The 12500-nt window shown below is 42.2% G+C and overlaps 1 protein-coding gene across 5 annotated transcripts in view; it reads left to right on the top strand.

The window, feature by feature from the left end:
• LOC138365178 (uncharacterized) overlaps positions 1–12500 on the top strand; it is a 352859-nt gene that overhangs the window by 195757 nt on the left and 144602 nt on the right. For all 5 annotated transcript variants that reach the window (XM_069325247.1, XM_069325245.1, XM_069325248.1 and 2 more), the window contains exons 2-3: positions 3953–4075; positions 4274–4471. In XM_069325247.1, coding sequence (XP_069181348.1) covers positions 3977–4075; positions 4274–4471 — 297 coding nt within the window. In that variant the 5' untranslated portion in view covers positions 3953–3976. The remainder of the gene's footprint in view (positions 1–3952; positions 4076–4273; positions 4472–12500) is intronic.

The following is a 12500-nucleotide window of genomic DNA, read 5'->3' as shown; positions in this document are numbered from 1 at the left end:
ACACCCCAGAAGTGACTCGAACCCATACTCCCAGAAGCAACGCAACTGGTATGTACAAGACGCCTTAATCCACTTGACCATCACGACCGGACATAATGAGGTGATAGCCGAGGCTATTTGAACCACCCCACCGCCGGCACTCGGATAGTAATCTTGGGCATAGCATTTTACCAAATCACCTCATTCTTTGGGGCACACGTGAGGAACACAAATGCGAACAAGCCTAAATGGTCCCCAGGACAATCTGCAACTGAAAACTCACACCCCAGAAGTGACTCGAACCCATACTCCCAGAAGCAACGCAACTGGTATGTACAAGACGCCTTAATCCACTTGACCATCACGACCGGACATAATGAGGTGATAGCCGAGGCTATTTGAACCACCCCACCGCCGGCACTCGGATAGTAATCTTGGGCATAGCATTTTACCAAATCACCTCATTCTTTGGGGCACACGTGAGGAACACAAATGCGAACAAGCCTGAATGGTCCCCAGGACAATATGCAACTGAAAACTCACACCCCAGAAGTGACTCGAACCCATACTCCCAGAAGCAACGCAACTGGTATGTACAAGACGCCTTAATCCACTTGACCATCACGACCGGACATAATGAGGTGATAGCCGAGGCTATTTGAACCACCCCACCGCCGGCACTCGGATAGTAATCTTGGGCATAGCATTTTACCAAATCACCTCATTCTTTGGGGCACACGTGAGGAACACAAATGCGAACAAGCCTGAATGGTCCCCAGGACAATATGCAACTGAAAACTCACACCCCAGAAGTGACTCGAACCAATACTCCCAGAAGCAACGCAACTGGTATGTACAAGACGCCTTAATCCACTTGACCATCACGACCGGACATAATGAGGTGATAGCCGAGGCTATTTGAACCACCCCACTGCCGGCACTCGGATAGTAATCTTGGGCATAGCATTTTACCAAATCACCTCATTCTTTGGGGCACACGTGACGAACACAAATGCGAACAAGCCTGAATGGTCCCCAGGACAATATGCAACTGAAAACTCACACCCCAGAACTCACACCACCTCATTATGTCCGGTAAGCCTGGGGACCATTCAGGCTTGTTCGCATTTGTGTTCCTCACGTGTGCCCCAAAGAATGAGGTGATTTGGTAAAATGCTATGCCCAAGATTACTATCCGAGTGCCGGCGGTGGGGTGGTTCAAATAGCCTCGGCTATCACCTCATTATGTCCGGTCGTGATGGTCAAGTGGATTAAGGCGTCTTGTACATACCAGTTGCGTTGCTTCTGGGAGTATGGGTTCGAGTCACTTCTGGGGTGTGAGTTTTCAGTTATCTATATATATATATATATATATATATATATATATATATATATATATATATATATATATATATATATATATATATATATATATATATATATATATATATGTCGTACCTAGTAGCCAGAACTCACTTCTCAGCCTACTATTCAAGGCCCGATTTGCCTAATAAGCCAAGTTTTCCTGAATTAATATATTTACTATAATTTTTTTCTTATGAAATGATAAAGCAACCCTTTTCTCTATGTATGAGGTCAATTTTTTTTATTGGAGTTAAAATTAACGTAGATATATGACCGAACCTAACCAACCCTACCTAACCTAACCTAACCTATATTTATAGGTAAGGTTAGGTTAGGTAGCCAAAAAAGCTAGGTTAGGTTAGGTTAGGTAGGTTAGGTAGACGAAAAAACATTAATTCATGAAAACTTGGCTTATTAGGCAAATCGGGCCTTGAATAGTAGGCTGAGAAGTGCGTTCTGGCTATTAGGTACGACATATATATATATATATATATATATATATATATATATATATATATATATATATATATATATATATATATATATATATATGTCGTACCTAGTAGCCAGAACGCACTTCTCAGCCTACTATGCAAGGCCCGATTTGCCTAATAAGCCAAGTTTTTCTGAATTAATATATTTTCTCTAATTTTTTTCTTATGAAATGATAAACCTACCCATTTCATTATGTATGAGGTCAATTTTTTTTTATTGGAGTTAAAATTAACGTAGATATATTTTTTTTTTTTTTTTTTTTTTGAGATATATACAAGAGTTGTTACATTCTTGTACAGCCACTAGTACGCGTAGCGTTTCGGGCAAGTCCTTAATCCTATGGTCCCTGGAATACGATCCCCTGCCGCGAAGATTCGTTTTTTCATCCAAGTACACATTTTACTGTTGCGTTAAACAGAGGCTACAGTTAAGGAATTGCGCCCAGTAAATCCTCCCCGGCCAGGATACGAACCCATGACATAGCGCTCGCGGAACGCCAGGCGAGTGTCTTACCACTACACCACGGAGACTGCAATTCTCCAGCTCGGTTCAATTATATGATCGAACCTAACCAACCCTACCTAACCTAACCTAACCTATCTTTATAGGTTAGGTTGGGTTAGGTAGCCGAAAAAGTTAGGTTAGGTTAGGTTAGGTAGGTTAGGTAGTCGAAAAAACATTATTTCATGAAAACTTGGCTTATTAGGCAAATCGGGCTTTGCATAGTAGGCTGAGAAGTGCGTTCTGGCTACTTGGTACGACATATATATATATATATATATATATATATATATATATATATATATATATATATATATATATATATATATATATATATATATGTTGTTGAATATGACCGAAATGGTAAGATTAATGATTCTAACACGAATCTTCCCAATATTTCTTTTGTTTTTCTTCACTGTCGGAAGTAGCTGCAAAATTAACTCTCCAAAGTTCATTTTCACTTTTTTATTTATGGTCTGATGCCTAGAAGCTTTTTGTAAGAACACTTCTCACATTTTCAAAGACATTTTATACATTCTCAGAACGTGCTTATATTTATTTTTGGGTGAGATGATGGCATTCAAATGTCTGGGTGAGGTGACTGGGAACAAAAGACAAAACACGAAACAATGGATATAAATTGGATATATACAATGGACATATAACCTTATGTATACAATCTATCCTCTTGCTTCTGGGCTGGTTCGGGGTCTTGAAGTAGATAGAATGCAATTATGTGTAATTGGCTGTTGATTGCTGGTTTTGACCTCGTGATGTGGGTCTCACTGATGCCGAGCCTCCTCATATCGTTATATCTGTTGATAATTTCTGTGTTGCTTGTTAAGATGTTTCTGGTGATGGTCTGGTTGTGTGTGGAGATTATGTGTTACTTGATGGAGCCCTGTTGTTTGTTCATTGTTAATCGCCTGGAAAGAAACGTCGTTGTCTTGCCTATATAATGTGACCTTTGGGGCTGACAATCCCCATGTGGTCATATGAAGGCATAGACGACGTTTGTTTCCTTCAAGGCGTTCTGTTTTGTGTCTGGAGAGTTCTTTGTGAATAGGTTAGCCGTTTTCTTGTTTTTGTAGTAGATTGTTAATTGTATCCGTATTGTAATTGTATTGATACAATTAACAATCTGCTACAAAAACAAGAAAACAGCCAACCTACTCACAAAGAACTCTGCAGACACCAAACAGAACGTCTTAGACACCTTAACCTCTACACCACCACAACATAACTTTGGGCCATGATAAAGGCGCCGCATCATAAGATCTGTATAAGATGCTTACAGTAATGACATTGATTAAGCCTTTAGTGTCTGTAATACCATGATGATTGCTTTGAAATTACTCATGTGACTTCTAAGAAGATTCACATTAACCAACTCCTACGTCCTAAGCTATTCACCGAAAAGTAATATCTTATGACATGGATCATGACTATTATATTAATTTATGCCAACATGGTATATATGATAGTATCACAACTCTTACCGTTAACATAGCTTGAGTAAATATATTTGGAATAACGATATTGCCCAGCATAATTTGTATAAAAAGATCCAAGTTATAGTTTTATAAGGTACAGGAAATCTTACATTCAGGTCTGTGAGGACTCGTGAGTCAGGATGAGCTCCACCGAGGTAGAATATATGGTGCTGAGCCTGGAGCACCTGGACGAAGTCTCCGACCTTCTTGTAAATCATTTCTATACGCGAGACATTATAGTAAGTCGGTCCTTGTTGTCGTACACCTGGCATTGTATTTAACTTGGTAGAATTTTCATATACTTATTCTAATCCGATAAAATTGAATATGTTACTGAGAAGATTAAATTTTTTTACCAGTGATACAATTTAAAGAACATGCAAAATTAATTATGCCCAAATATTTTTCGATATTTTTATTGTCCTGAGTCATTGCAGACTTCAGGGCTGCGTTTTAGCCCAGAAAATAGGCTGACTCTCGACCTTCCTCACATCCGGAAATGCTTGGCATCTGGACTTTCAGTGGGCGCTAGAGAAAAATCCACACAGCGGCTGGTTGGAGTAATTCTGAACCTCATTTTCACTGCTGACTCTCCACCGAAGCCAACTTTAAAAAATAACAACACTGAAGCAGAGGTAAGTTGCTGTAAAAGTAATTATACAATGCCACACGAAGGCCAATGTTGTACCCACATTAATGCAGGACCTGAAGGTTTCCACTCTGGTTGGAAGAATACAGACAAAAAGTGTCAGTGAAACTATACCCATTATTTTTTAACAAGTTCCGTCCCACAGCTTGTTAAAAATAATGGCTGGAGGAAGAACTCTATTGTACAATTACCAGCATAAAAACGGTGTACCTTCAACAGATTTTGTGCCCCGAGCATTAAAAAAATATATTCCTATACACTTCAATCAGGGAGAAAAATATATTCTTGATCTTAGGAAAAAATGCAGTACTTGATAAACAGGACAATAATATTAAGATAACTGGGTTTGTATTTAGTAAGTAAGTCTAAATTGGCGAAATATTGAAAAAAAAAGAATGTTAGATGTTCTTGGTTTATTTGACAAAGATTAAAGGGAATGATAATTAAAAGGAAATGGATTAAATATTATGAGAAATATTGGAAATATATATGAGAGAAATAAAGGGAGAGTGTACCTATTAATGAATAAGAAGTAGAATGTGGCTGTGTTGTAAAAGAATTAAGCATTGCAACTGCAGTAATACTGAAAATGGGTGTCAGGGGTGTTGTCAATAAAAGCCCTCAATGCAAATGATAATCGTAATGTGAGCAAACACTAAGACTCCGATGTTTCAGTGCTTGCGAGCATGACACAAAGTAATAACCCTTTCCTCGAGAAAATGGTGATCTCACATCACTTGATTTATAGTCTTACCCAAACGAGTTGTTATATGGTGTTGAACACTCCGGGGTTTCACACCAAAATATTTGTTTGATGCTGGGCTATGAAGCACCGTTATTTAATATCTGTGCCAAAAAGACCTTTAAGAGAAAAATTGCTATTTTGAGAGAGTGAGGGGTACATGGGAAAGTGGTTAATTGAAGACTGAATGTAAGACAAAAATTTAAGTTAATTCATAAAACTTAACACTATTACACTTGAGAGATCGTTATATTGTAAGAGAGTATTAACCAGCAAAACTTCACAGTTGCACAATCCAGCATGTTGAGATCTCAAAAAGTACATAGGCTTTAGTGGCTTCAGTCTCAAACACTTGCAAGACACAGAATGATTTAACATGAACATTTGTGATAACTCTCAAACTGCTCACGACACTGGCAGTAGCAAAGAATATTGACAGGAGTAAATAGTACCCTTTTAATAACACTTTGTCACGCGCATGTCATGCACAGGTAATATATTTAAACAATCTTCTCTCGTACATTGCCAATGACTGGGTTAATACGACTCAAACCGAACATGGTGGCATATACCATGCCGTTTATTTTTTTTATAAGACAGAGGCAGTGGAATTATATACTGTGACTCACAGAATGCCCATAGTAGTAACACCCAGAAAATAGTAAGTGATAATCAAATGGATGTTTTAGCTGCCAAAGAAAACAGATTTAAAATTAAATTCCATTGATTCCATCAAATGTTTGAATCTCAAACCATGATACAGTTGACGTGCTTGCAAAAACAGCCACAGTAGTACAAATTAATATGGGTGTTTTATTAGCAGTGACAAAAAGAATACTTAAACGAATGTCTGATGAAAATCTTACTGACCTAAGAGATTCACTAAGACCTGAAAACTGTAGCTTCAAACATTTAATGAATTAAACGAGAAGGCATCTATATATAGAACTATCAGAGCAAAAACTCAGCAATTGGGTGGTATAGTGGACAGAATAAGCCTGGGATATGGACGTATCAGGCACCTTTCTCTAAAACTCAAATATCGAATATACTATGTATCCACGTTGTTAAATATAAAACAGGTATTGTCTTGAAAAGTATAGTGTAGAATTACCAAAAATAACTGACTTTCACCCCTACTCCTTGCATTGAGATATGCTGAACTCTGAATATAATATCTGAGTACTGAAACACTTGATGATACACTGGATTTGTACCATAGACTGACAATGTAATGCATCAGTTAGGAATTACTTGTGATGTAACTAAAACTTTAACTACAAAAACATCTTAACCACTCTCTGTGGTGAAGTGCTTAATAACACACTAGATTTCTCTGAAAATTAATATAAACAAAGAATACAACAAGGGGAATATAATCACTGAAAGAAAACGCACAAAAACAAATGACAAAATATCAGTCACCTGCCAAATATGCAACAAAAACTACAACGTTGCTGCAACTTTCAAACAAGTTGTAACACCTAACTTTGGGTGACATAGTCCATCATATTTTGTACAGACTTAGCTCTGAGGTCTGTGTCCCAAGGTATTTCCCTTAGGAAACGTCTGATCTCATAGTTCCCCTTTCGGTAAGCCAGCCTTTTGTTTCCTAGTTCTTTTTTGGAGGAGATAATTCCTAGCTCTGCCAGGTACTCAAAGTTTAATATTCTGTGGTCACTCATTCCCAAGGGTGCTTCCATCATAACTTCCCTTATATCCCACTCATTTAGGGTAAATATCAGATCGAGCATGGCTGGTTCACCTCCTCTCATTCTTGTTGGTTCCTTGATGTGCTGACTTAGAAAGTGTCTTGTTGCCACGTCCAGCAGCTTAGCTCTCCATGTTTCTGGTCCTCCATGCAGATCCGGTTCTCCCAGTCTAGTTTTCCGTGGTTGAAGTCTCTCATAATTAATAGTCCAGATCCATTCCTGCTGGCAACAGGGGGGGAATGAGGATATGGGGCAAAAGGGGGAAGTGGGGACATGGCGGGAGTATGGGAGGGGTAGTAGGTTGGGAATGGGGTGTGGGGGTAGGGAGATTTGATCTGAGCAAATGTTGGCTAAACATTTGAGGGGGGCAGGGAGGGTTTGGGGTAGGGGGGGTTTCTATGCACAGGAGGGTGGTGTGGTTGCCCTCCCCTCTGGTGTTACTGGGTAGCTGGTTGTGAGTTTCCCCCCTCACCTTTTGAGGATGATGTGTTGGGAGCTATGAGTTCCTGGTTTCCCCTCTCGCCCTGCGCCTCTTTATTGCTTCTGCTGTTATGGCTCTCTCATCCCTCGTCATGTCCCTCTGGAGGTATAATTTTTTTAAATCTGCCACAGGCTGAAGGTGACTTTTCCTTGTTAGAATCAACTCCTTTGTGTTCTCGTTTGCAAACACTATCTTTAACACATGATCTCGGTCTTTGAGGCGGGAGTCTGTCAGCCGAGAGGACAGCACACTGGAATTGTGATCCTGTGGTCCCGGGTTCGATCCCGGGCGCCGGCGAGAAACAATGATCAGAGTTTCTGTCACCCTATGCCCCTGTTACCTAGCAGTAAAATAGGTACCTGGGTGTTAGCCAGCTGTCACGGGCTGCTTCCTGGGGATGGAGGCTTGGTCGAGGACTGGGCCGCGGGGACACTAAAAAAAAAAGAAAAAAAACGCGAAATCTTCTAAAGATACCTCAAGATTGTTGTGTTAGCCTAACCTGAAAACCTTCTCTATTCTATGCTCAGCCCCTTCCATCTCTAGTGTCTTCAGTATTTCATTCACTGCTGTGTTGTCTTTATCATTCCACTCTGTCCTGTTGGAGCCTTCCTGCTTTTTAATACCCACAGCTACCACTGATCTTTTTCTTTTCAGCAGCTGGGTAGTGTGTGTGTGTGTGTATGTGTGTATGTGTGTGTGTGTGTGTGTGTGTGTGTGTTTGTGTGTGTGTGTGTGTGTGTGTGTGTGTGTGTATGGATTCACCTATATGGATTCTGAATGATTCCTTACACAGGTTCTTGAACGCTGTTCTGATGTTAGCCAGCCTCGCATATGCCGCAGACGTTATTCTTTTTATGTGGGCTTCAGGAGACAGGTTTGGTGTGATATCAACTCCTATATCTTTCTCTCTGTCCGTTTCATTAAGTACTTCATCTCCTATTCTGTATCCTGTGTCTGGCCTCCTGTTTCCACTGCCTAGTTTCATTACTTTGCATTTACTCGGGTTGAACTTCAACAGCCATTTGTTGGACCATTCTCTCAGTCTGTCTAGGTCATCTTGTAGCCTCCTACTATCTTCCTCAGTTTCAATCCTCCTCATAATTTTTGCATCGTCGGCAAACATTGAGAGAAACGATTCTATACCCTCTGGGAGATCATTTACATATATCAGAAACAGTATAGGTCCAAGGACTGACCCCTGCGGGACTCCACTCGTAACGTCTCGCCAATCTGAGACCTCACCCCTCACACTGACTCGTTGTCTCCTGTTGCTTAGGTACCCCTGTATCCAACGGAGTACCTTCCCTTTCACTCCAGCCTGCATCTCCAGCTTTTTCACTAGCCTCTTGTGTGGAACTGTATCAAAGGCTTTCTGACAATCCAAAAATATGCAGTCTGCCCACCCTTCTCTTTCTTGCCTTATTTTTGTTGCCTGGTCGTAGAATTCAAATAACCCTGTGAGGCAGGACGTGCCATCCCTGAATCCATGTTGGTGCTGTGTTACAAAGTTCTTTCGCTCCAGGTGCTCTACTAGCTTTCTTCACACAATCTTCTCCATCAGCTTGCATGGTATGCAGGTTAGGGACACTGGCCTGTAATTCAGTGCCTCCTGTCTATCCCCTTTCTTGTATATCGGGACTACGTTAGCTGCTTTCCAAATTTCTGGCAGTTCCCCTGTTACCAGAGATTTGTTATACACTATGGAGAGTGGTAGGCACAGTTCTTCTGCTCCTTCCTTTAGTATCCAAGGGGAGATTCCATCTGGGCCTATAGCCTTTGTCACATCCAACTCTAGTAAACACTTCCTTACTTTCCCGCTGGTAATCTCAAACTCTTCCAGTGGTTCCTGGTTAGCTATTCCCTCTCTTATCTCTAGGATTTCTCCTTGCTCTAAGATGAAGACCTCTTGGAATTTCTTATTCAGTTCCTCACACACTTCCTTGTCGTTTGTAGTGAATCCTTCTGCCCCTATCCTTAATTTCATAACCTGTTCCTTTACTGTTATTTTTCTCCTGATGTGGCTATGCAGCAATTTAGGCTGAGGGTTTGCCTTGCTTGCGATGTCGTTTTCATATTGTCTTTCTGCCTCTCTTCTCATCCTGACATATGCATTCCTGGCATTCTGGTATCTTTCTCTGCTCTCCAGTGTTCTCTTATTCCTATAGTTTCTCCATGCCCTTTTACTTTGCGGCTTAGCTAGCCTACATCTCTGATTAAACCATGGGTTTCTCATCTTCATTTCACTGTTTTCCTTTTGGGCTGGGACAAACTTGTTTGCTGCGTCATTGCACTTTTGCGTAATGTAGTCCATCATATCTTGGGCCGTCTTTTCCCTGAACTCTGTTTCCCATGCTATATCTTTTAGGAATTATCTTCTCTCCTCATAGTTTCCCTTTCGGTATGATAACCTTTTGGTTTCGGTATCCCTCCTCAAGTTCAATAACCCTTCTTCAATCAGGTACTCAAACACCAATACGCTGTGGTCGCTCATTCCTGTCAGGGGCCTCAAAACTGATTTCTCTTATGTCAGAGTCGTTCAGGGTGAAGACTAGGTCGAGTCTCGCTGGTTCGTCATTTCCTCTCATCCTTGTGGGTTCTCTGACATGCTGGGTTAAGAAGTTTCTAGTCACCACCTCCAGTAGTTTGGATCTCCACGTATCCTCTCCTCCATGTGGTTCCTTGTTCTCCCAATCAATCCTTCCGTGATTGAAGTCCCCCATGATGAGCAGGTGGGATCTATTTCTACAGGAAGCAGAGGCTGCCCTCTCAATTATATTGTTAACTGCCATGTTGTTGTTTTTGTACTCTTGACTGGGTCTTCTGTCATTTGGTGGAGGGTTATATATTACTGCTACTACTATCCTTGGTCCTCCCATTGTCATGGTTCCTGCTATGTAGTCTCTGAAACCCTCACAGCCCGGGATAGCCATCTCCTTAAAACTCCATTCCTTTCTCATGAGTAGGGCCACTCCGCATCCTCCCCTACCTTCTCTCTCTTTCCTTATAACTGTGTACTCCTGGGGAAACACGGCATTCGTTATGATTCCAGAGAGTTTTGTTTCAGTGAGTCCGATTACATCTGGGTTCACTTCTTGTGCTCTTTCCCTTAGTTCACTTGCCTTGCTTGTGATCCCATCTATGTTCGAGTACATTACCCTGAAACTGACTCTCTTCTGCTTCTCCTCTGGGGGGTCTGGGGTGAGCAGGAGCTGGGAGGATCTGGTACAAGAAGACTGGTGGAGGAGGAAGGGCTTGGGGGGGTGGGGGGGGAGGGGGAGGGTAGGGGGGTTGGGTGAGAGGGGGAGGGTCGGGGGGGGTGGGTGAGAGGGGGAGGGTTGAGGGGGGTGAGAGGAGGAGGTTTGGGGGGATGGGGGAGAAGGGGGGGTGTGGGGGGAAAGGGAAGGCTGAGGTGGGTGAGGAAGAGGGGAGGGTTTTGGGGAGTGGTGGAGAGGGGAAGGCTTAGGTGGGGTGGGGGAGAGTGGGGGGCTTAGGGGGGCAGGGGAGAATGGAGGGCTTGTGGGAGAAGGGAGGGCTTGGGGGATGGGGGGAGAAGGGAGGTCCTGGGGGGAGGGGGGAGTGGGAGGAGGGGGATGAGTGGGAGGAGGTTGCCTTAGGTGGGTACTTAGTGGGGGGCTGACAGGGGTTGGGGCAGGTAGGGTGTCGGTTGGGTAGAATGTGGGGTGGTGCCACACTCCCTGTGGCTAGTGCACTGTTTGAGGAGGGTTCCCCACTCCCCTCTGGGATTGTAAGGATCAGGGTTGTGGCTCCCTGATTCCTTTCTCTCTCTCTCTCTGCGCTCCTTCCTCACGTCTGCTGCCTGCTTTCTCTCTTCCCTTGTCATATCCCTCTGCAGGAATACTTTTTTGAATTTCTCTACATTTGCTAGACAGCACTTCCTTGCTAACAGTTCCTCTTTCGTGATTTCGCTCATGAATACCACCTTTATCATTCAGTCACTGTCCTTGTTGTACTTTCCAAGCCTGAAAACCTTTTCAACATTTTGTTCAGTTCCCTCCATCCTTACTTCTTTAAGGATCTCTTTAACTATGTTTTTGTCCTTGTCTCTCCGCTCCTTTTGTCTGGTCCCTGTTTGCTCTTTAATGCCTGCTACTACTACTGCTCTTTTTCTCTCTATCAGCCAGCTATGTGTGTGTGTGTGTGTGTGTGTGTGTGTGTGTGTGTGTGTGTGTGTGTGTGTGTGTGTGTGTGTGTGTGTGTGTGTGTGTGTGTGTGTGTGTGTGTGTGTGTGTGTGTGTGTGTGTGTGTGTGTGTGAGTGTGTGTGAATGAGTGGGTAAGTGAGTAAGTGCAGTAGTACAACTAGGTGTGTACTCACCTAGTTGTACTCACCAAGTTGTGCTTGTGGGGGTTGAACTCTGGCTCATTTGTCCCGGCTCTCAATTGTAAATCAACTGATGTACAGGTTTCTGAGCCTATTGGGCTCTATCATTTCTGTACTTGAAACTGTGCATGGAGTCTGCCTCCACAACATCACTTCCTAGTGCATTCCATTTGTCAACTACTCTGAAACTTAAAAAAAGGTCTTTCTAATATCTCTGTGGTTCATTTGGGTAGTCAATTTCCACCTGTGTCCTCTAGTGCGTGTGTCACTTGTGTTTAATAGACTGTCTTTATCTACCCTATAATTTCCTTTGAGAATCTTGCATGTGATGATCATGTCCCCCATAACTCTTCTGTCTTCCAGCGACGTGAGGTTTAATTCCTCTAGTCTCTCCTCGTAGCTCTCCTCGAAGCTTATACATCTCTGTTCGGATACTAGTCTGGTGGCAAACCTTTGAACCTTTTCCAGTTTAGTCTTATGCTCGACTAGATGTGGAATCCATGCTGCAGCTGCATACTCCAGGATTGGTCTGACATCTGTTGTATACAAACGGAATCTTGAGTTATCAAATAGGTCCCTTAAAATTGTCATTAGACAAGAACTCCTGGATGGATTTGAAGAAAGTAGAACTGTGTAAACTAGAAACAGCAGATCCATTGTTCATCACAATGAAATGTGTGAAGTAAAACATGTGTATGGAGCAAGTAACAAAGTCAGTAGACTAACAGATGTTGTCACAG

This window comes from Procambarus clarkii, chromosome 16, assembly GCF_040958095.1.
Source record: "Procambarus clarkii isolate CNS0578487 chromosome 16, FALCON_Pclarkii_2.0, whole genome shotgun sequence".
NCBI lineage: Eukaryota > Metazoa > Arthropoda > Malacostraca > Decapoda > Cambaridae > Procambarus > Procambarus clarkii.
The sequence above is the reverse complement of the archived record's forward strand: the minus strand, read 5'-3'. Positions and strand labels throughout refer to the sequence as shown.